Source organism: Drosophila biarmipes, chromosome 3R (genome assembly GCF_025231255.1).
Source record: "Drosophila biarmipes strain raj3 chromosome 3R, RU_DBia_V1.1, whole genome shotgun sequence".
Lineage (NCBI taxonomy): Eukaryota > Metazoa > Arthropoda > Insecta > Diptera > Drosophilidae > Drosophila > Drosophila biarmipes.
The window spans coordinates 16,433,142-16,458,640 of record NC_066616.1 but is presented as its reverse complement, the minus strand read 5'-3'; the positions used below and the strand labels follow the sequence as shown (position 1 = coordinate 16,458,640).

The 25,499-nt window shown below is 42.3% G+C and overlaps 1 protein-coding gene across 2 annotated transcripts in view; it reads left to right on the top strand.

Moving 5' to 3' along the window:
* LOC108031278 (homeobox protein homothorax) overlaps positions 1–20,991 on the top strand; it is a 107,120-nt gene extending 86,129 nt beyond the window's left edge. The window contains exons 10-14 of one of the 2 annotated variants that reach the window (XM_017104520.3): positions 851–874; positions 8,989–9,137; positions 16,536–16,612; positions 19,007–19,065; positions 19,290–20,991. In XM_017104520.3, coding sequence (XP_016960009.1) covers positions 851–874; positions 8,989–9,137; positions 16,536–16,612; positions 19,007–19,065; positions 19,290–19,432 — 452 coding nt within the window. In that variant the 3' untranslated portion in view covers positions 19,433–20,991. Of the gene's footprint in view, positions 1–850; positions 875–8,988; positions 9,138–16,535; positions 16,613–19,006; positions 19,066–19,271 lie in introns of both variants that reach the window. The other variant, XM_017104519.3, reaches the window with a different exon arrangement.
* Positions 20,992–25,499: the final 4,508 nt, after the last annotated feature.

Here is a 25,499-nt window from a genome sequence, read left to right as displayed (position 1 = left end):
ACTGTGTACAATGTACCAATGCGTGTTCGATGACTTAAATGACAAGAGGAACGCGTCCATTCCGAGATGCCAAGGTTGCAATTGAGCTGGCCAACCTCAAAAGCCGAGTTCACAAAATACTCTTAGCCATGTCATTACAAACTGACTAAATGACACCAGTGATATGGGGGAAAAAAGCGGGGACAAAAGATTTAAGCCAGAGTAAAAGAGTTTTTATTTTCGCAAAAAGAACTGGCCGAAACCCTAAATGAAGCTTAGAAAATTCTGCTAAGATCCCCCCAAAGATTGAATATAATAGCCGACAAAAAGGGATTTGCATAATGCCTCCGGCAAAATCATAAAAAGATTCAAAAGCAAAAAATGATTTGCGTGCGAAAAAGCCAAAAATATAACCGAGAAACAAAATTATTACCAAGCTCTAAAAAACAGAGTAATAAAATAAAATGTTGGAACCGAAACGGGCTTCATCTTTTGTTTTCTTTGAGGCTGCGTTTGATTTGCTCCAAATATTTGGGGCTCACACTTGGTGTGGATTCCACGGGCTTCACATAGTTTTGATTGATTGCCACCCCTCCAATCCCTTCGGCGTGTGAATATATATTTCATATTTTATAGCCAGCGAAATCCGACAAAACCAAAATAAAGAAACTCACAACAATTTGCGGTCAGAAGTCTGCACGAAATTTTTCAATTTTTTTTCTTCCCGTTGTTGGACTTGTGTTTGGGTTATGAGAAGATTTATTATGGCCAAGTGGGAAGGAAATATTTGGGACTTAGGCAGGTTATTGTTGCCCCAAAAAAGATATGAACAAATAATTAACTAATTTTTGCATTTTATTTCTACTTGCAGACAACTTCGGAACGAGTGCAAGCGGTAAGCTTTCTCGCTATAATTATTATTATTACCAATTTTACGGGGGCCGCCCCCGAAAAATGCCACGCCTCTGAGATCAGAGTTCCTTGGCCAAAACTTTCGGACAAAATGGAGATTACAAGCGAGAGGAATGACTGCCCATCTCTGTTCCGCACTAAACTGAAAATTGTAGACTTTGAGATGCGGAATGACAGGACCCATAATTATAAACGCGCATAACCCATCATCAGTTCGGTTCAGATGGGGTCTCTCAGTCTTGAGGCTTTAGTTTTCAGTGTTCAGTGTTCAATTTCCAGATCCCTTGATTTCTGGTCTCTGGCCTTTCGGGGAGAAGGAACAACTAAATGCCGGGGCACATATAAATTTTGTGATTAAGAGCCATCTTATCATTATTATAGAGTGAGCGCACGCTCTGTTCGGGCTGTGACTCTTGAGATGGGGCCAGAAAGGGACTGGGAACTTGGGTGGGGATGTGAAACAAAGGAAAAAAAGGGGAATATAAGAAAAAAGAAATACCAAACCGAACTGAACCGAACCAAACACTCTCACACACGATGAGATATTTCAAAATGTAGCCGTGCGTGAGTGCGGGTCGGATTTTTCGATTTTTCGATGGTGTGTGCGCCCCTCGCAGGCATTATAGGATTTAGTTTTTGGGATTTCGATTTCTCACACGGCGCAGGGGGCGAGGCGGAGCGGCGGGGTCGAAAGAAATGTGTAGAACATATTGTGTGTGTGCTGTTGGGTTGCGTTTCCGAAGATTTCCTGTGAAATACTTTAAGCCCAGAGCCTCCAACTCCAAACTAGCAACTCCGTTTCGGTTTTGGTTTCGGTTTTGGTTCTCTTATTCTGACTCTGATTCCGATTCTGATTTTGATTCGGTGCTGTTTCGGCATTTGGCCCTCTGTGTTTTGGGTTAAACATACTTGAAATTCTTGTTTCAATTTTGGGCTTCGGCGGTTGGGGGGCCCCGAGCCCTCTGGTTTCGTAATTTAATACGCTTTCAAAATTAAGAAAAATACACACATCTACCAAATATATCGAGATGTGTGTGCAAGGCCCCAAAGGTCACAGGCAGGCCAAAAAGATTCAAATTCGAAATTAGTAGGGAGAACACAAATAAGGCGAACAACAAAAAGAAACGTGTTTTTGTCTATTTCTTCGCCGGTTTCGAGTTGGAAATATTTCATTATTATTTGACAGTTGCCGAGCGGCTCAAAGATTCATTTCATCTGATCTCCCCATCGCATCTGGATTCTTTAGTCGCTTTTTTATTTTTAATTTATGCTGTCTGTTACTTAACTTGATTTGCATATTCTCAAGCTAGAGGGTAAATATCTTGCTGGCCAGAAAAAAAGATTGAAGTAGTATCTGTTCGTTTTTCAATCTAATAAACCATTTTGTTGCTAAGTACAGGCGGCGGTATAAATGCGAATTTTTTGCTCGCCCTCACTCTGAGTTCTTGCACTTTGCTCCCTGGCTTCTCCCTCTTTATCGCACGCCCTAGCTGCCTCTCTTTCCAGCTTTCTGGCCAGACTTTTCCCCTCCAATATGGCCGACAAAGCTGCACAAAATGGGGTAACAATGTACAGAGGAAAAAAAGATTTTCACATGCAAGCGGAGGAGGGGAAAAACTACAGGAAATAACAGCGAAAAAATTGGGCAAAAAACACAAAAATATATACAGCAAAGTTTCCTTGTCTTCATGTTTTCGTGACTGATGCGTTATAATTTTCTGGCTGTTAAAAAGCATTTTCTGTGTGTGTTATTAAAAAAGGAAAAAAGCAGGGGGAGGAAGCTGAAGAAGAAGCAGAACACATCCCCAATGTCTGGGACCGCCTTGAATTTGGCGCGTTGTCTGCGCCACAACTGCAATTTTGATGTCAGGAAAAAATCAACTGCAGACATTTAATTTTTTCCATTTTTTTTCCCCCTTACCAGCCTTGTATTTTATTTGGTTCGTGTGCTAAACGAAATTACACGCTTATGAATTGCTTAATATCATGTACCACAAGGCGTAGAAAAAGGGGAAAAAACTGGAGTGAGGGTATAAACCAAAGGAGGCATCAAATCCGAGTCACTCACCTGTGGGGGCCCCGTCATTCAAATATGGTTTTTGTATTCCCCTTTTTTTTTGGAAAAGGTGTCAATGCGAGTGCATAAAGAGTAATGAATACCTGAACAGCCAAAAACAAATTAAACCCGCTGCCATTAATCTTCCCGGCCAACTCCCTTGGTGGCAGATCGGCTCCAGAGCTCGACTCGGCTCCAGTATCGCCTGGTTCCCAATTCCCGTCTGGGTTTTATTTTGAGACACCGAGACCTGGGATCTGGGATCCTCCAAAAAGCAAGGTGAGATGCATTTCAACATGTCTCATAAATTCGAGCGGATTGAGCGCACAGAAATCTTGTCTTGCCGCCATTTGCATATGGCTTAAAAAAAACGAAAATCGAAAAAAACCGAAAACGCGAAGCGAGGGGTTCATAAATTTGGCAAATTTGACAATTATGCGCATTAATAATAAATAAAATTGACAATAATTGAATTTGAATAATTTGGTTTTGCATATGGGGAGGGGAGTCGAGAAAAGCAACTCCATATGGCTAATCTGCATATAAGGCGGTGCTCCGTCAGCTTTTTCCGTCTTTCTTCAAGCGCTTTTTTTCGTAGGCGTGAAAACATGTGTTGGCTTGGTCTGTTTCTTTTTTGTGTTTTTTTTTTCTTACTGGCCTGGCCTGGAATTTTAATAAACTTTTTGCAGCAGGCAGTATTCTGGCTCTTTTTGCTGTTGGTACTGTACATAAGCCTATTGAATGAACTCCAGCATCAGCGGCCTGAGAACCGAAATCCGAAGAGTCCAAGGCGAACCGCAAAAATCCGTACGAAAATAATGAGGCATGAACATGTTGCATCATCGCCAGACTGTTTTTCCCCTTGCAACATTATTATTATTATTTTTTATTATTATTCCCCCCGCTCCCCCGCACTTTTTGTTGGCCAAAAACAATGCAACAAGCCGACAATGATGATGCCTGCTGGTTGTTGCTGGCCGGCTCAAAATATTGCAGCCGATCACACAAATCCTCCATAAAGAGCCTCCTCTATAGATACATATATATATATATGTATAGATGTATTCGTGTGTGGATGGCAAAGCCAAAAGCTAAAGCGGCTTTTGTGTTAATACTTCAAACTGTTTTTTGTGCCTGCGCCTGGGAACAACAAACACGAAAGAGCGAAAAAAAATCACAACAAAAAATGGCCACAAAAATTGCTATTGACTTTGGAGTCTGGTTTGCCATATGCCTGAGCTCTTGTAGTTGTTCTTATTGACTTGTTGCCGTTTTATGGCGTTGCGCGATTGGGTGATCCATCATCATTTTGCGGCCTCCGATAATTTGCAGTTTATTCCTCGTTTTCCCTTTTGATTCGCACATGAAAATTGCCAGGGAAATCGATTGGACCAAATGGAAAGCACTTGGCAGAGGGCTTTTGAAATTACAAAGTACTTAAGGGCTATCTAAGCTAAGAAAAGTCTTCTCAAATTAAGAATTGGTCTTCTCACTTATTTGAGAAGAAACATTCTGAAAAGCTTTGCTTGGGGTTTTTGAGAAGAAAGTGCAATCAGTTGTAAATGCTATATATTTATATCAAATTGGGAATTCGTCTTCTTATTTATTTTAAGAGAAAATGTTCTTGACAAGTTTTTAGTATATTCAGTTAAAGACTCATTTGCGGATTCGAATGTTTTTCCCCTGTGCAGCCATAACTCATAGGCGATTGTCAAACCAAGCAAAGTCAAACCGCGCTGATTATTCCATGTTTAATTAAGCCATTTGCCAGTGGCACTTAAGCTTTATTAATTTGCCGATCGTATGCATATCACTTAACTGGTCACCGTCTAAACCGAAATGAATTGCTCATGTTTATCACAGGCCGCGGAGATGAGATTCAATAAAGCGTTTCATAAACAATAAATGCCGGGCCATAAATCAGGCCCAAGTCGGCAGGCGCAGCTCGTGATGTTGGCTAATAAGCGGGCTAACACCTCGGAGGTCTCCATCTCCTCTTTTCTTTGGAATAGTAGGGGGTCCACCGCTCGAGTGTTTACTGTAGAGCCACCCACTTGACGAGATGAGCGTGATGATGACGCCCTTTCCAGGGCTTTTGTCAGGCGCTTCTTGTTTTTTTCTGGCATTTCTGCCGCTGAAGTGTTGGCTCAAACGCAGCTTCTTGGCCAACACTTGAGCCGTGGTTTTTTTTCTCTCTTCTCTCAAGTGTTTGCCAAGCTGCAGCTGACGACAAATGCCGCAGCTTGAGGGCGTTTTTGGCCACCCAGTGAGATTTCTTTTGACATGTTTTGAATTCAATTAACCGGCCTAGGCCGCTGCCACCGCCGCTGTTTATTATCATTTCGGGCCAAACTCAATTAGTTAGGCAGCCTGGAAAAAAATCCAAATACTCTGCGAAGCGATGAGCTTAAGCAGACTTCCGCCATGTTACTCGTGGCTCGTTCCCATTGGAAAATGATTGACAGACGATTGGCATGGATTTGTATAAACAAACTGAACAACTCTGGCCATCCCCACATCGCGCTGGAAAATGGAAAGTTTTCTTGTGCGGTAGCATTTGGCGTTCCTCAGTTGGTGCGCGGGCAAAAGTTTATTTAAAAACTAATTGAAAACTGCTACGATTGAAACGCCACCCCAAAGCCCCTCCAAAGGCCACCTCCGCAGTCAAGTAGTTTGGGAAATATTTTGCCATCGAGAGGGGGAAAATATGTATAGCCCTCACTGTCTTTCGCCATTCGCTTCTTGTCGGCTGGAAAAGCAATTTTGTTTGTTTTCCTGCTGCAACTTGACGGGTGGAAAAGTGCATTTTGTTATTGAATTTTATGCAGCCTGTAGGAGAAAGGCTCTTCTTGTTGGTATTTTCCTTAAATAGCAAAACTCTACACAATAGATAAAAATAAATAATAATTTTTATATTTTTTAAAACTGTTGATTCTAAAAAACCGCACTAATTCAAGTCGCTGCTGGCCCTGCAAAATCTTAATCAATCGGACAACTTTGCGAAAGCATCTCGAAGCATTTGGGTTTTTGTCAGCTTTACTCTATAATTGCATTCTGGGGCGGAAGGAGGGCGTCAGGCGGCAGGCGGAAGGAAAAGGAAAGCCAGCAGGAAACTAAAAATGTTTTGTATGTCCGTATAAAGGAAAAATCGCAAAATTTACTGCAAATTGGAATTTTGCGCAATTGTAGAAGGCAGGAAGGAAAAAAAATGAGAGCAAAAAGAGCGTACCAAAAACAAACATGAAAATGTGGCCAGCAAGTTCTCCTTTTTTTTTTTCTTGGTAGCATTTTGCAATAATAACAACACACATCGCATATATACACAGAAATATATATGTGTCTGTCTGCGTTTGCGTCTTTGGCTCCTGCATCCTTCGTCCTTTAAGCCAATAATAAATAAAAATGCTTGCTGTGTGGGTATTTTTGTGAACCACCCACGAAAATTGCCCCGGCATCGAATTTATTTTTCCCCCTTCCCCCGGGAAGGCAAACTTATTGAGAATCGAGCAGGCACCATAAAGTCCGCAAAGTTATAGTGAAAATTAATTAAGTTTTGCGCTGCGCTTAACAATTCAATTAAAAGCAAAAATGCAAGCGCCTTTATCGCGTACAGCGAAAAGCACTTTGGGAAAGGAAAAAGCTACGAAAACGCACCGCGTCCTAATCGGTTTTCCCCCCTTTTTTCCCGTTTCCACCGACAACTTACGAGTGCCCTTTCGAGTGGCACAAGTGCTTTTGCACATCGTTATTATAACAATAATAAGCGAGCCAGAAGATGCGGCTCTGGCCAAAGATTAATTGTGTTTGGGTCTCGAAAAAGGCAGAAAAAAGAGTATAAAATAAGAAAATGGAAATGGAAATGGGAGCACACCACTCACACTCGCATGGCAAACCGAACTTGGAGTCGGCGTAAAGTGCAATCCACTTGAAGGAATTTACATATCACCAGCAGATACCGGGCCCCGAGATCCACAGATCCAGAGACGACCCATCTGCATCTCCGACTACGACTCCGACTCCAACTCCTCCTGACCATGTTGCAGGCAAATGCATTAATCAATTTCATGTTTTCTTAAGCGCGCGCCCGTCGCGATTTGAGTGCCTTGTGGATCTCTCTCCGGGGCCAGGGGGATTACGGGGGGCCTTGAGATCGGGAGATCCCCCTGAACCTCCCTCCTGAGTGGAATAATCAATTTCGAGGATCATAAACAACTTTTAATGAAGTTGTTAAGTGCCAGCAGCTAGATTCTTCCGAGCTCTTCGCAGCCAAAGTGCAGCTCGCAGTGCTCCTCGATAAGCTTTGTGTAATGGACGCCTCCTTCTTGGCTTTCATTTGGCCACATACCATACCAAACCATCTTATATACACTATGGGCCACGGACGCATTTCCATAATTGCTGAATTATGCAAAGATTGGTGTGGGGGCGAAAGGCGCTAGAAAGGTTCCAGCGTTCCAACAAGTGATTGTTTGGGGAACTTCTTCTTTTGTTTACGTTTTTTCGGGCTTTTTCTTCTTTCTGGTAAATTAATTTTACAACTTTTCCGGTTTCGTGTTCCGCTGATTTGGTTAGTGGCTTTCTACATTTCTTTGTCCCAGGGTGTTCTATTGAATATTAAGTAATAAAATTATAATAATACGGTGTAGCTTTTGTCTAAATTATTTATTTAGCCTTTCGAAAAATACTTCTGCCTATATGAGCTATCTATCTTACGGTATAATATTGTATACTAAATAATTTAAAAATCTAAAAACAAGCTTTCCATGCTGTTTAGATGTGTGCTTGAAGATTTTTCAAGCCATTTTGTCTAAATTGAGGGTATAGAGTGGTCTGCCTATTTTCACCATCCGAATTCCCCAGGTTCTGTTTGTTTTTTCTTTCGTTTTTTATTTGGTCTGCTGCCATCGGGTTTTGTTTTATGGCCCATTTGGAAAATCCCCACCCCGTCCCTTTTCCACTTTTCTCACCACTCGCCAAGCGAACGTCTCCATCGGCGACTAAATTAATCAAAACGAACTTCCGGTTTACGCAAAATGGCGTGAAGTCCGCCACCATTGAATGTTTGAGTGTTTGAATGTTTGAGTGCCTGCCTTCCAGGTGTGGCTACGGGGCTACTGTGTGTGAAAATTAATGAATGAGTTAACTGAAAAATTAATGAAAAGCGGCCGGAGTGAAGGCGGAGCGAAAGCAAATGCCAAAGGTGTTGTGCAAAAGATAAAGCATGGAAAATTTATGAAGGAATTAAGCGAAGGCTACCAAGTTAGACATTCGGCGTTGGGCAATGTTTGTTTTGGGGGGCCCCCGAAAATCTGATGATCATCATCGTCATTGCCATCGAAGAAGGAGCGTGAAATTATGCAATCCATGGATGGTCTTTGAGTTCGCCTGGGTTGCTCCAGCCTGGTCTGGTTTATTTTGTTTGCATGTGCGCAGCGATTCGGGCTTCCTGTTTGCTGGCATTTGAGTTACTTAAGTGTAACTAAAACTTTAAGTAAACACACAAATAACATACTTAATATTAAACAAAAATATACATAGACTGGGGAGATCCACTGAGTACGAGATGCTGATGATGATGATGAAAAGGGAAGCACACAGGAAACGCCTGGGCTGGCTGGGATGGCTGGGATGGCTGAGAGGGGCAAACAAAAGATAAAAGCCTGGGGAGTTTAAATTAACCAAAAATTATGCAGGAACATTACCAAAAAGCCAAAGCGGCAGCCCTGACAAATATTAATTTTGTTTATAAACAAGTCTTGGAGCCCGGGCCCACACTCTACTGACCTGCAGTCACAAACAATGTCATCCATATGATTATCGTTACGACCGAGTCGAGTAATTTTATGCCCACTTGACAAACAGCCATAAACCAGAACAGCAAACACAGAACTTGTCTTGGATCTGGCATGGCAGGGCATAGTATGGCATAGCAGTAGTATGTAGCATGTAGATTCTAGAACTGTGACAATATTGACATAGGCCTCTAGGAAGATTCCCCAAACACCACTCACTTTTCTACCATTTCTCTATGAATTTTCCAGGTGATGCCAGCAATGCCAGCATAGGAAGTGGAGAGGGCACCGGCGAGGAGGACGACGATGCGAGCGGCAAAAAGAACCAAAAGAAACGTGGCATTTTCCCAAAAGTAGCAACCAACATATTGAGAGCGTGGCTGTTTCAGCATTTAACGGTGAGTAGAGTAGCGCAAGTGGCATGTTTCTACCTTCCAACCTCTGCCTTCATTTCCACCTCCGATTCCCGATGGCCAATGGCTTTCCGGCACGTCAGAGATGTTATCGCGATCTCGGTGGGAATCTCTGACTGGCTGGGGGCTGGCCCCACCCCCCAGAAACTAGGAGCTAAACCAGCCCCAGTCTGATAAGAATGTGCTCTAGCCGCACTGCAAAAAGTACTATATATAAACTAAATTGAAAGAAAATCTTCTGAAAGTGACAACTTTTCAAATCAAATCTCTAACTTAAATGTAGTACAGAAAAATTGTAGTATTTAAAGTCATATCATATCAGTATGTTTTTGGTATTCTTAAAAATCAGTTATAATTATAAGCATAAATAGAAAATACCAAAAATACTTATAAAATAGTATATTAATATCATCTGGAATGAATTAAAATCCAAGATGTATTGTTGCTGTAATACAATTATAAACCTTTAGGTAATGAAAACTTGGGGAAAAAAGAATTTTAGCTTTTTAAGAACTTAAAGAAAACTTATCAGGTTTTCACTAACTTCTTTTGTCAGTGCACCTATTGTTTTATTTCCGTTGTTTTTTCCAACGTGTGGCAGGTTGATAAGATTACCGCATGGGCTCCAATGAATGGCCTGCGTCAATGGGCGGCGCAGTGGGTGGGGAAAGATGGGGGAAAGGCAAGAGAAGAGGGTCTAGGGTTCGAGGGAACTTGGAAAAGCCTGCACGATGATGTAAACGATAGCAGCCAGGGGAGGCGCCATTTGGAACCTTGATTATATGGCCATTAGGGTGGGAAATGCAAACAAGATTGTGTGCTGTACTCGATCAGGCTGAAGAGTTTTCCATCGCCCATCCCCCATCCCCCTGTACCCTATCCATTCAACTGCCAGGTCCAATCGCAGAGCACTCACTCGGCCTAAGCATCCACTTAGCCATTTATCCAGTTGGCCATAGCAAATACCCTTTCGGACCTCGTCTTTCGGCTTCTTTGCCCGGTCATCGCGTCCAATTAGATTTCCATTTCGGGGCCCATCAAAGAGCTCGGCTAAACGGCCTCGAAATGCGGCAGTAAAAACAAATTGCCAATGGCAATGGCTATTCAAAGCAAAGAAACTGCAGTTCAAAGTTCCTTTTTCGGATCTCGGAGATGCCGAACGGAAGTCCAGTCCAATCCAGCGGATGTGTAATACAAATAAACAGATTTGTTATGCGCCACTTTATGTTAAGCAACAAGAGAGGAGGAAGAAAAGGGGAAAAGCCAAGGTGGCCAAGGGTTGAATATGCGGTCGAGCCAAGAAAGAGCCAAACAAAACTATAAGATTTTATGCTGGACGGAAGGGTCAAGGAAGTTTCAACTACGCTTTTTTGGCCATTAGTTTTGGGGATTTTTTGTGAGTCTGCTGCTGCTGCCACTGCGTATGTAAAATGATAGAAATCTTAATGGAATTCGGTAAGCGAGTGTGTTTGGTGTGTGGCCAAAGTTAACGACCAAAAGCTGACCAGCGCGATAAGCCAGCGAATCGGAAATTAAAGTTGAGGATGCGTTTCTGGCCCAACAACAAAAAAGGCAGCAGAGAACCCCAATAAAATAAGCGTTTTAAAACGCCAGCCACCCCCTTGGGCGAAAAGTAAAGTAAACGGAAGAAGCATTAGCCCAACCACCCCCATTTCCCCCAAACCCTCGGTGACATTGATGAATTGCCGTTTAAATCAGCGCATCACTCATGTTTGCCCAGCGGCAGCGTCTCGACTTTCACAGCCTGCACATCCTCATCGGCACTCCGCCAGCCCAGCCACATCCCATCCAGATCCACATCCACATCCTTGACTGACTACGTCGTCCCGGCTTAATGCCATTAACAGTTTTTCAACGCATTAGGGAAATTGTTTTTCTTTTACGCCGACATGCGTTTGAAACTTTAATTTCGTATTCAAAGGCCTTCGATTTGGCATTATGCAATGATTGCCAATTTGATTTATCGACTGAGGGTATGGCTTTCGGAATAATTAACTTAAGGGCCAAAAGAGCCTATGACTGATGTGCTTCAAAAAACGCCACACTTTAAAATAGTTTTATAGAAAATTTAAAATACGTGAAACAACCTGCATTTCACAATGTCAGGTTAAAGTCATTTAATTATTTAGATAGAATGTCATCCTACGATTCAGTGTGATTTTCGGTTAAAAGTTGACAAAAGCTAACATGACATTGAGAAATCGGCCGTTAAAGATGCCGCATTGTAACTGGAATTGCGTTATTAATCTGTGAGCGTGTTCTGGTGATGTTTATAAAGATACATCATACCCAACGGTAGCTAAATTATTTAACTTGCATAATAAATTCAGTTAAAGAGATGTCGCTCGGAAGCCATCGAATCCGAATAAGACAGACCCCAAATAAGACCGCAATGATGGTGCTAATGAAGTGCATTGCATTCTGGCCAAGGGGGCGGGGTGCTTGGGGCCGGGTTAACTGACTGGCCAACCAAAAAACAAAAGCCAGACGTTGCCAGCAACAACAACAATTACAGCAGCAACAGCAGCAACATTGAGGGCATTGCATGGCTGCCTTGTTGTTGCTCATGGGCTGATTGCCGTTGTTGCAGCAATGTGTTGCTGTTGTTGCCGCCGCCGCTGCTTGGTTGCCATAATTATGGCAGGCGCGCGAATATTTTGTTTACATTTGGCGCGCATTGCAGACAGGCAGCAACAACAACAGCAACCAAGGCAACGGCGATGGCACGGCAGCAACACCAACGGCACAGCAGCAACACCAGCAAAAAAGACTCATTTCGCGTGCTCCGCCTACTCGAGCAGTTAGCCACATGTGTGTGCAGTTGCCCATATGCCCCAGGTTCGTTCCCATTCTCGATTCAAACCCCTTGCCCTCCCCACCAAAAAAAAAGGAAAAAATGAAACCCTCCCTCGCCGGCAATTTTCTTCCGGCTGTCCGTTGTTGCTGTTCTGCTTTTGGGCCTACATTTTGACGTTGCTGTTGCTGTTGGTGGCATCGCCGTTGCAACTTGCAACCCCTGAAAAAAGCGGCGAAGAGCGCGAAATGTTAAGCCATGGCAAAATGGCCAAAGGAAGCCATAGAGGGAGGTCGAAGGGGTCTTACGGAAAGGGGGCTCTCTGGCAGGGGAATTAGGTGCAGTCGCGGTGAAAGAGCTGCATTGTTGTCAGCGAGTCATGTTGCAACGGCGCTTAGTGTGTGGCATGGCTCAAGGTGTCGGCTCGAGACGAAGCAGCAATGCGCTTCAAAAATTAATAACAATTTATTAATTAAAGAGAGATTATTTTTGGGTTTTAAAATACCTTAGTTGCCAACAGCAGGTGCTGCCTTCTTCATATTTTTTATTTTTACGAATAAACTTGTGTTCTTTAAATTATTTGAATTTATTATTAGCAGAAATATAAGTCTTCCCCTGAGACACTTATGTTTTCATCCTTAAATACAGTTCACAAGATTGAAGAATAGTTAATTTTAAAGATATTATTTCAAAGGGTTTTAGCCCCAAGCGTTTTCTTATCAAAATCCACACAAAGGCCTCTAATCAAAGTTCACGTAGGGCGTCTTCCCAACTCTATAACCCTCTTCCTCGTCAAGCTGAATATTATTATGATTTTTTTTCTTTGGAAGGGGACAACATTGCGATTAGTGCTAGGCCTCCAGCTCACCTTATCATTGCGGCTTCCAGGGGGCGCAAAGCGCGAGGGAGAAACACTCATTTGGCTTTGTTTAGACTGGAAAAAATCTTCATAATGGCCAACAGTCGCCTTTTCTTCGCTGTGGCAATGCAATTTTCACCGCTGCAATTTGCTGCCAACGTAGTTGTTGCTGTTGCAGCCGCTGTTGCTGTTGTTGCAGAAGCAGTTGTTGCTGTTGCCGCTGGCTTGTTTCACAAATGGCGTCGCATTTGGCGTTGTTAATGGCGTCGGCATCGCTGGCATCGCATGGTTGCCCCTTGCTGTTGTTGTTGTTGTTGGTTTTCATGTGTGCATGTGGGGAGGGGGGGCGACATGGGCGGGGGATCCAAAAGGGGGCAGGCCGGGCAGACTTCTTGGGCTTGTTGTGCCATGTGTCACGGCGTTGCAGTCATGTTGACATCATTGGGCCCAGGTCCAATGAAAGGGGGTCTCCCTGCCCCTCTCCTCCGGGGGCCTTGGGCCTGCCACTTGTCAGCAAGGGGGGTGGCGAAGGAAGCAGTTGAACCCCCCTCGAAACCCCCTCCCCTGACCCCACACATCTGTGTGCGATGATTGTTTTAAATTCATTTGCCAAGTTTAAATAAACACACAACAAAGTGAAAATATGCTGGCAAAAAGTGGAGCGAGCTGCAAGTTGCCACAGGGACCAGAAGACAGCCACAGAAAGAGAAACAGCAATCAGAAAGAAAGAGACGGCCAGCTGGGGAAGAGAAAGAGACGGAGCCACAAAGGGGGGACCATGGGCTGGGGCGACAACTTAAAGGCGTGACAGTAATTAATTATTTTGTCGTATGGTAAATTAATAAACCAAATGGACTTTGTTTCTACTTGACATGTTATGCACTCTCTGTATATACAAACGTATATATGTATATTTCTGTATGTGAGTGCGAAATGCATAATTGCTTTCATTAGTCTAATTGGTGCAACACAGTGCAGCTGAAAGAAAAACGCTTAAGCTGAAAGAGACGGAGGATTCGGGGGAAAGGCGGGAGACAGACTCTTGGGAGTCCACAGGCCAAGAGTAGGCGTTGAAAGAAAAGCTTTTGCAAATGAATTATATGCACTTCTGATCCCCCAAGAGTCGAGCAAGTCAACGAACTTGACCTGACAGATATGTGTATATAAAGGATTACGTTCGGTTGGGACAAGTCTGTCGTATTTATAGTTGGTAAAGAATTCTTGGTCTTTGTGAAAGGAATTTCTTTTTCTTTATGGTTGAGAAATAAAAGAGTCAAAGGTACCCTAAGATACGATATTTTTCCTTACAATGTATATTATTACATATTATGCTTATTTCACCTTAAAACCGACTGTAAGAACTTCCTTGTCCTGGCAATAAAATCCAAAATATATATGCTCTTCCCCGACTCTTAATTATTCCAAGTTTGCAGACCATTCCTTTTGCCCATTGACAACCACAAAGTTGTTCCTGCTACTGCCAGATGTCTCGGCTCGTGTTGGCCACAACATCAAATCAATAACCAGGCTCCACCTGCAACTAAAACCCAGACCCCCAACCCCATCACCACCCACACCCATGCGAATCCATCGCCTCCTTTTGAGAAAGCCATCTCTGCAAATAGATGTGCGCCACAAAGTATGCTATAAATTCCGTTTTAATTTACCTGCATGTAATTTATGCCTTCTGACTTCTTGAACATTTTATATATATGTGGGGGAGGAAAACGAGGTGCAGCAGCCGCTGGAATGGGCCGACATTGCCATTGGCATGTCCATTGTATTTACATGGCTCCTACGTTTATTTGTCAATACGCAAATTTCATATAGTATTTGGTGTATCTGCTGGATGTTTGTAGTTCGCCTACTGTTTAGTTGTTGTTGCGTCCAAAGTGCGGGCGTGTCAGGCTGAAAGTCCTGGCCTCGACAGGACAGCAAACAACTATTGCTGCCGGGCACAGGACTTCTTGGACTCGGACAACCGAGCAGCAAGACAACACGTAAAATTTATTAAACACAAACAATAAGCCAAATGCATTTAAGGAGCTATATGGACAAGGCCAAGCCTTCGCTTCTGCAGGACGACAACAACAATGGCAACTAAATTGCATTACAGACAAGGGCCAGGACATACAGATACAGATACGGCCACAGATACATATATATGGAGACGGAGACAAGGATGTGCAGCGTTGCACATTTCGGATTGGAATGGCTGTGGCCCCGCCTTATATGTACGGTTGACAGTTCATTTATTTTTCGGGGGCCATCGTAAATTGCCAAAACAACTTCTTAGCCAGTCCACAAAATTGCATTCGCAGGCGAAATGGAAATGGAAGTTGTGGGCTCGGATGCGGATCCCCTCGAATCACAATTATCGACTGCTGACGAGTGGCCGAAAAAGCTGAAGGAACCGCCCACAGCTGCCGGAAACGATTGCGGCCAGTCGAGGGTTAAAACACAAAGGCTCCTGCGTCCTTCGTCCTGGCTCCTTGGTCCTGCGTCCCGGAGCACGCGCACAAGAATATCCCGATTTTTCGAGGGGCGAAACAAAGCCAAAGCCATTTGACGGCTACTTCCGCCCAGCAGAGATCCTTAGAAATAATTTTTGACAGCCACCAGGTGACTGCCCGAACCCTTTTTTAACTCTCTGGCACTAAAAACATTCTAAAATGATTATTTTATAGGGAGGCAGTTATTTTTTTGTTTTTACAAATATTATACAAGAATTTCTAGTAACAGATACCTTAGGTAATTTTTTTTAACCCTTCAAATTATAAAAAAAATAATTTATTCATTTTCTATATATTTTTTTATAATTATAAAATTTAAGTATCTCTCCTTTCGCTTTCTTAAAGAACTCAATAAGAACCAAATGATTTCTCAGTGTAACTCCCCGACCATCATTAATAAACTGAACTTGTGCTGCGATCGGAATCGTTGAACCAACAAAAAGTGCACAACAACTTGGCAAATAAAACAAATTGTAATAAGCGCCAGGCCGAGCAGCCGATTAGATTAGCCGGGCTTAAGGGGGCGTGGGCCGGGGGGCGGCCGTCCAGGGGGAGTGGCACTTTCACTTTAGTCAAACTATTTACCCACTGACGCCACTGTGTCGGCGGTTCGACTGCAAGATTTATGGGAAGTGGACTACTCGCTGGCATTTGTTTGCCCATTTGGCGCTAGACACGCGCTCCAATTGCAAGGCCCCGCCTCCAGTTAACCCATTCCCCTCGCTCACACTTAACCCCCTGAGGGTAGCGGCAATTGAGGACACTTTGAGTGGCACTGCTGATAAGCAGAAAGGCACTGCAACCGGCCCTCCGATAAAACACCAAAAAACAACCGAAAATTCAGCGTTTCAAGTGCAGCCATCGAGGCGGGCTGACAGGTTCCCATTCGGTTTTATTGCGGCCCATGATTGATCGATTGTTTGGCCGGTCGGCTAGATAGATTGTAAATTTGGGCACTGCAACAGTTTGTCCAACTTTCACACCATGCGAGAGCAGGGGACAACATTTTTATTACATTAAAATTAAACGTTTTTGATAAAAGATCAGTGATAATTAAGAAATATGGATAGAGACCTAGTCACTTGCTAGATAATTTCATATACCAATTCAATAAAATTATATAAAATTATAATAAATTAAATATAAAATACCTTTAAATATAATTAATAACCTTATATTTCCCCATTTCCTTTCAGCATCCCTACCCATCCGAGGACCAGAAGAAACAATTGGCCCAGGACACCGGCCTAACGATACTGCAAGTGAATAATTGGTGAGTATCCGCTCGAGATGCGATCGTATCGGATCGTTTCAGCTCTGATACCCTCTCAAACAACGAACATCATAATGCGGTAATCGATGCCCTGGGCTGTCCATTACTCACACGCTTTATTTCCCAACTTGGCCGTAAGATTAAGCCCGAAACGACAACCGAAACCAAAAACCAGAGCACACAACTGGCCAAAACAAATTTATAAGGCAGCCCACGCCAAGGAAATAGAACCTGCCACAGGCCGACAGGCAAAGAGGTGAAAAGAATGTGGCAAACAAAATTATGGGCCGTGTTCGTACGGATACTGTGGATATGGGATACTGGGGATACTGGAGAAACTGGAAATCCTAGAGATCCCAAAGTGCATTAGGCCTGAGACAGGGCCAAAGAGAGATCCAGGGAAACGTCTCTGGGAGACGGCAACTTCATCAAATTTTGCACATTATGCGACAGGCTGCAGAACTTGACACTCGGCAAGCTGAAAGAACTGCAAACGGCAAACTGCAAGATGCGAAAATGTCTGGGAATAGAGATGGAAAAGCTTGAGAGCAAGTTAAAAGCGCTGCTGAATCTTTTATGCAGCTCCGCCCGGGGTGGTGGCAAGGTGGCTCGGTGGCTTTGTGGAATGCTTTTAAGCTGCGACAGGCCACAATAAAATCCGGGGAGAAATGTGTGAGAGCTCTGCCGCCTGGCAGGCACTCAGCTCAATTAAATTGAATTTCGCGCTCACCGAAGCACACTGCAAATTAACAAATAGTAGCCAAGGACCCCTTGGCCCATCCTTCCGATTCGCTTAGGCACGCAACGCTGCGTAGAAAGGTCCTGGGAAAAAAAAACAAAAAAAAAATTAAAGAGAAAGGAAAAGAAAAGCGAAAAGAAAAACCTTGGCAGAAAATAGCAAAATAAAATGTTGACACTTTTGGTTATTTATGGCCAGGGGCGGGCAACACCTTTTCGCTGAGCAGGGCTGGACTCTAATCCTGGGGGAATAGCCCCCGCTTGCAGGACCATATCTCCTCTAAATGTGTATTTATTTTGCGCAATTTGAGACGGCGGAGAAAAGAAGTCGGCATAAGAAGCCATTCAAATGACCAGGAGATGCTGTACAAGTCCATTAACACCCAATAAGAGATGGCCAGACAGCAAAAGTAACTTTCGTAATCGAAAAAGTTTCGCTTTTTTCTCTCGGAAGTTTTAAATATTAACGCTTAGTTACAGCTGCAGAGGGAAAAGTTATAATTATGGCCTAAGTACATAAATAACTCGGCAAATGTTTGCTAACCTACCGATTTGAACCTATATATATGGTTTTTGTTCGCTTTTTCCTCATCTGCAATCATTCCAATCAAGTGTGGGGCCAGCGGCCAAATCGATTTGCAGCTCACAAGACGAGCATCTCAGGCTGCATCTTGAAATGCGAAAAAAACAGCGAAATATCTGTATGGCAGCAAACGGAACTCAATTCCATTTTGTCGTTTTGATAAACGATTTCAGGGCGTTGCAACAATTTCCGCCCCAAAATGAGCAAAAATCAGGGGCAGATCGCAAACGAACTGCAAATTGAAAAGTCAAAGGGGCGAGCGGTGAAATGTTCCCTTTTTCAATCGGCTTGAGGAGGAGTTGCCAGTGCATTAACCTCCGGTTAGTTCGTTTTTGGCTAATGCGAGAAGCTGTGCGTGCACTGGGAAAAATGATGTATATATGTTCATTTTTTAAATATCTGTTTAGGAAAAGCGAGTGCTATCTTATGAAATAAAATCTAATCTAAATCCTAATTAGAAAACTGTATAAAAACATGAAAGAGAATTCAACTTATTGCCAAAATTTAGTTTGTTCTTCCAAGTTTGTGAAATAGTTTCTCCCAGTGCACCTGTAACTGATTCCTCTGGTGTTTTCCGTTTCCCTGTTTGGGGTTTTTTGCTGTGTGGCTTCGTTGTTTGGGTGATATATATATTTTTTACTTCTGAGGCCGTGTCAAAGCCTGCGAGTAACATCGTCTTGGCCAAGTGACTGTCACTCCGCCGGCGGCTTTCTGCTTTAATCATTTTGCTCTTTTTGCGCTTTTTATGTCGCCACTGATCCTGCGGATCAACGGGCAACGGGCCGGCTTCCCAACTGCTTATTATTTCTTATTGCATTTATTAAACGACAATCATAACCAAAGTCGGCGCGGCCCATTGATCTGGCCTCCGGTTGGAGGGCAGCAAAAAGTGTGACTCTGGCGGAGATTTGGTTTGGTTTATGGCTAAGTTGGGCACATAAAGCACCAGCGTGGTCCGGCGGTAAATCCGGCTGCAATTCATGCATAATTCATGGCAACCTTTTCGGTTGTGTGTGCTTTTTAATTAGGCAATGCCACTAAAACGGAAATCTCCTTCTGTCTCTCCCTTACAGGTTCATCAATGCGCGGCGGAGAATCGTCCAGCCGATGATCGATCAATCGAATCGTGCAGGTAACTATTGTTCTTAGTTAGAAAGAGAAGAAAAAAGGAATCCAAAAAATAACCATAACTATGAAATAGCGATGATCTAGTTAAGAACTAAGTGCGGTGAACCGCGAGGATCGCCGCGCTTATTTTCCGAAAACTCACACACCCCAGCGCAATTTCTAATTATGTGAATTTTTTCTCTTTTCCCCACGCTTTTTTTCATGCAACAGTCTATACACCGCATCCAGGTCCCTCCGGATATGGCCACGACGCCATGGGCTACATGATGGACAGCCAGGCGCATATGATGCACCGTCCGCCCGGAGATCCAGGGTTCCACCAGGGCTATCCGCACTACCCGCCGGCCGAGTACTACGGCCAGCACTTGTAATCCGCGTAATCCGGCCCGGAACCGGAAACGGAACTGGAACTGGAACCAGAGAGCTCTCCGGAAGCGATCAAGCCAAAATCATAGCTTAAATTTTACCACCACCAAGAACCACAACTGGAGCAGAGGAAAAAGGAAGGAGGAGCATCGGGAGCATCAGGAGCAGGAAACGGAGCTGCAGGAGCAGTCCGATCCAAACCCAAAACTAGCATACCGCGTGGCAATATCAGTCAAGTAATAGCAAACAAAAAACAACAAGCAAAGAACAACCACAACCGTAGTAAAAATCTATAAAATGATATTAGCTAAGCAACAAGCAACAACTACACCAACAACTGCAGAATCCAGAACAACAACCAGCAAAAACAAACCAGAAATTTAAAAGAAACTATTTGTGTATACCTTAAACATAAATAACAAAAGCAGAAAAAAGGGAAAACTAAAAAACAAGAAAAAAGATATTTATGCATAAACAAAAATGAAACGCTTAGCTATAAGTTAAATAAACAAAATAAAACCAGAACTCAGCACACACAGACACACCCCCACACACACACACACACACACCGACGACAGCAACGGCAACAACAACAATTTGAAATGCAAATTTTTATGTTCAGCGCTGCAGAATGCAAAACACAACATTTTTAAAGCATGAATTTAGGCGCAGACCAGCAAGGAAACTAAACACACACAAAATTAAAGCGACACTTTCGTTCGGAATTGTTATAGATTTTAGTTGGAATTTAGACTTCCGCCCCCACCAGGAAGTCAAGAGAAAAGAAACAAATAGCAGCACGAAATTCATGAAAAGTTTGAATATAATTTGCGGAGCGAGAGGATGAGAGGAGAATTCTTTGCTAGTTCTTAGTTTCATTTTAGTTATGTAACAAGTCAGCTGTAGTAACGCTTTGTTTTCTATACCCCTACGCATACATGTATATGTACATACAAAACAAATCGATAACAAACTATAGATACATACGTACATCTATGTTTAGGCGATAGAACCCTACTATACATTATCCTACGTTTAGACGATTAATTTAAATAAATTGAATTGTTTTCTAATTTTACGCCTTGCAACACTTAAGTAAAAACGAAATGGAATTTAATTTTTACAAAAAAGAAGAGAGTGGAGAAACAGAAAGCGGAGAGGAGTGAACCTTATGATTTGAATGGAATTTGTTTTGGAGTTTTTATGTGTGCGGATCTTGTAGTATTATTTTCCAACTGAAGCACACGGACCGATTTGAATATATATATATGCGAGATACAAACAATACGATACAAATAATGGCATAGGCATATATACATAACTCTGAATATGTATACGTAATATTAATAATAAATTATGCTTACGTTTAAACTGTACTTTTATTTATGTATTCTAATTTGTATGCGTTAATCCTTAGTTAACTATTATTATTATTATTACATTTACTTAATTAATGATTTAAATTTAACTAATTCAAACACTGAGCAAGAGGATAGAATTGTATGAGAGACGATTTATTGATGAAAACAAAAATGCATATATGAGAAAATATTTGAAAAAATAACCTTTGTTTGTGTTTTTATTTGATTTTGGTTTGGCCTATGATTTTCCCACAGCGGGGCAAGGGTTTATAATTTCTGAGGGGATACCTATGCTCCAAGAGCCTTATCCCCGTCTACCAAGATATCATTATTTTGTACTCCTGTTGGATCTTTTGGCAGACGCGTCACATGCTAAGGGACTGAATTGAATTTACATTGCTTGTGAATCTGATTAATCTTAAATGGTAACGAATATACGTAATTGCAGAGGGCAACAAATCGAAATTTAAGTATTTAGTTTGGAATTTATTAACTATGAATAGATTGGAGGCGGTGTGGAAAGCGAGTACCTATTTTGAAAATACAAACGCGAAATAAGATGGATTACTTAGCCGGCTCTTTGAACGCAACTTGAGCTTCTTTTGCATGGGAAACCAACGTTTTATTGGCAGACACACTTAGGCAAACTCATCTTACTACTTACCGACTACACTCGAAACAATCACTCAAATGTATACGAACTTCTCTAAGAATCCCCCAAGAATAAAGAAAAACTTATGCGAATTTTTTTGCACCTAACAAGCGAAGCGATAAATTTATTTACAAAATTTGCTAACTTGCAAACGCTGTAATTGCGAATAGAAATTGTAATTGACACTGAATTGAAGGCAAATTGAACATTTTCACAATTATACAACAGAACTATACGATATACGAGTACGAGTACGCATCGCTAGTAATTTATTAGACTATATATATAGAGTAGTTAAATAATCGACACAACAATTGACTTGAGAAACGTTTAAACGCAAATTGTACAGAACGCCTTAAATGAGAAACCAAAGTGGAAGCATTGAATGAATGAATGATGTATACGAGTCTATATACAGAACATAAACTATACCTAGTTATACCTAACTAAATTTTAATAAATCTTGAATAGTATATATATCTATATATCATACACATTATGGCTTAAGAAAAGGGAACCAAATGCAGTCGATGCGGCCAGCGGCGAGTGATATCCCACAGTTCACAGGGGTCCGAGAAATCCCAAGAGTTTCCAAGTTTTTGTATGAGCTTCTTTTATATGCCCCTTCAATATTCGATCGTGGGGATATCCTATATCTGAGGGATACGCTCGCTGCGCCGGACCGACAAAAGCTTGTAAATTAAATCCGTAAGATTGATTCGAGGGGATATGGCAATATGAGTGCGTATTGGATAGGTGTGGGCTTTAGTTACCACAATAATCCAGACAATGAGCTATACGATTTACCATAGGCATTGTACGTGAAAGTGGCGAACTCGACGGCTTTTTACGTTTGAAATCATTTTCGTGTCAGAATTTAAATTAAAATGTGATTTTTCTCGAAACTTTAATGTATACGCCGTAAATATTATGAATATGATTATTAAGTGCTGCAGCAACATTATTATTACCATTATTATTATTATTACGATTGATAAATACGATTATAAATTTACATATTCGAGTGTAATGTATGTAATAAATATTGTACATTTTTGATAACTTCCCCTAGAGAGTACACTGTAAATATATTGCAACATTTGCATAGATCATCCACACTTAAGAGCATTATACTAATTATAGGGCTAAGTCTAAACCTAATCTAAAGCTAGAACCTAGCGATAAATGGTGAGGGACGTACGTCACAGAGGAGAAAATCAACCCTGAGCATAGACTAAAGTGCACCAGAAAAATATAAAATAATAAAAGACAGATGAACAATTTATACAACTTACCCACGCGACAGCATCAAGTAAATCCAAAAGAATGAAAGAGCTAGAAATAGACAAAGACACACTGGCGAGAAAGAGAGAGAGAGCGAGCGAGCGAGCGAGAGGGAGCACATGAGTTAGAAAGGGAGAGCTAACTCAGTAGTTGCGAAATCCAGAAATTAAATCAATAAAACAAAAAAAAAGAACGGAAAACTCTAAGAAGTAAAACTATAAATATATTTATATGGAGAATTGAATTAAATAAATGTTTGTGCGTGTAAAAATTAACTTTAACTAAATTGCTAGACTTAAAGGCCAGAATGAATTAAATATAAATATATTGAAAGAAAACAGTATCATTAAATTAATTAACTAATTGAAGCTTCTATGTAAAGAACTAAAAACCAATTAACGAATTCCTGAACTTGTTGGAGCCACCAGTCGCAAGATGAATGGCGTAGGACCAGCAAGGGCGAAACAGAATATGAGGAAATATTGAACATAATTTTCAATTGTAATAAATTATGAAATAAAAGATTATGAAAACCAATCGAGAAAGACTTTTTAAATTGGCGTGCAGCTTGGGTAGCGGGTGCGGCGCTTGACCTCTGGCCAAACTCCGGCCTGGGAATGGGAAATCCTGGCCGTCCTGCGTCCTGCGTCCTGACAACTGACGTGGGTCCGCTCGCAATTTGCCAGCTGTCAGTTAGTCGGCCCTCGAACTCAAATCCGAAACCCTAACCCTTAGTCCAGCGCCAACTGACCCTGCTTTCGACCCGCTCTTGACCATTGCGTGCCCCGGTCATTTGCAATGGCCAATATATTCCACACATATCTACGGTGCTCTCCTGACCAATATAATTGAACTATAATTGCCCCGAAATGTTCGTGCGGAGCACGCTTCATCTGCTCGACTTCCGCCAGGCTGTCGTGATCGTTTAGACCCGGCATTAGCTGGGCTCTGAGTTGGTGTGAACTAAGTGCACTTTTTCTGGACAGCACACTGTGAGAATAATCCTTGAAGTTTGTAAAAGTATTCTTGATTATCACCTGTCTAAACAGGCTTATGAAAAATAGATCATGCGTTTGATTTTTTAATTGTGAAATATTAGTCCGGTAAGGGCTTTGCGTCTGAAATTTTAATTTCAGTATTGATCAACGTAAGGGGGTAAAGGCTTTATTCTAAGGTAGTTTAGTTCAGTTTTAACAATGGGTTATATATATTTGCCGTACGAACTTTTTAAAGAAGTTGTCCTTATTTGTTGTTAAAAGATAATCTGATTTGATACCTCAGGTAGGTTAATATCAGAAAATTTCAGAAATAGTACTTTATTTTAAAGTACAATTTATTTTGCAAAACTATATTTGAAAGGCAAACCTAATCTTAGCAACCCAATTTAATTATCACTTTAGAATATCACATTTTTCTGGCAGTGCTGCTCCAAATACCAGGGTATTCTCCACTTCATTGGGTTGTTATTTTTTGGCAGGCGCTGCTAATGCCAATCGAGTGGCACCCGACAACAGCTGCATGGCTTTCCACGCACTCGCCCCGAGTGGCTAGTGGTCGGCCAGGGAAATTCAATTAATATTAATTAGCCAAGGTGTCGAGCTGGTGGCTCTCCCGCTGGATCTCGGGGATCTCACGCTGTTGCTCCTTGGCCGAAAACAACGTACACGCATTATTTGGGCCGCAAACTCGCACGCCACATAGATAAATGGAGTTTTAATCATTTTCCAAGTGTGAAAATTAGTTGCGTTTAAGCTGCCTATAATTAGTGGGCAGTCGTCGGGGAAATGGAAATGAGACGGGAGAACCCCCTACCCACCCAGCCCGTCGGCGGCTGTAATTACTTTTACGAGCTGTTTACAGCTGCTCCGAGTGGTCATTATGTGGTGGCGTATAAAAATTTCTGCTGTCAATTTATGCAAATTTCTTATTTCTCCCCCCCGGAGAAAAAAGAGAGAAAAACTTTCCTGTCCACCTACACAGAAAGTTCTTTAAATTGTCTGCACAATTGCAGAGGACGACATCCCGGGCTTCCCATTCCCGCCCTGCGGCTGTTGTTTTTGAAACTTTAATTTATTTTCATTGCGCATTTTGATGCTCGTAATTCCCTCGTTATTGTTGCCTCCTGTTCCCTGGCTGTTCCTGGGCCCGTTCCCGAGCCTCCCCCTTTTTTCATACCACTCCCATTCCATGCCGAGTGTTATAATGTCACGCTCGGTGTTGGCATCATTACTTCTGCCATTGTGTGTTGGCCCTCGTTTTGCATATGAATATGATTTGGGAGCGAAAACATTGTAAACTGCGCTTACAGAACCACACACACACAGCCTCATCCCCCAGTGCTTGCTATTTTAATTTCGTTTTTTCTACCCGCCCCGACTTTGTTGCGTTCTCTCGCCACTTTTATAATTTCAAAACAGATTAATGTTGCGCATATGTGACACCATTTTATGCGACGGGTTTATCTCCTTTATGGCATCATCGTCGCTCCTCCGCCCTGGGAAGCGAGCCCAGGGGTGCAGCGGGTTCGGCGGGTTCAGGTTCAGGTTCAGCCGGGGTCTTAAGTGGGATCAGCATCGGCATTGGGTTAAATGCCCGGCCAGATCAAAGCAGGTGCGAGCGTATTATGAGCAATTTCTGTCCAGAGGGGAACTTCGATTTGGTTTTCGTTGGGGAGAGTTCCGCCAAGGGGTTGAAAAGAAGTGCGCTTGAAGAAGAACTTGATTTCTAGCTTTGAGAGCTGACATTGGGAACGTGCTTTGAGCTACGACTACTGTC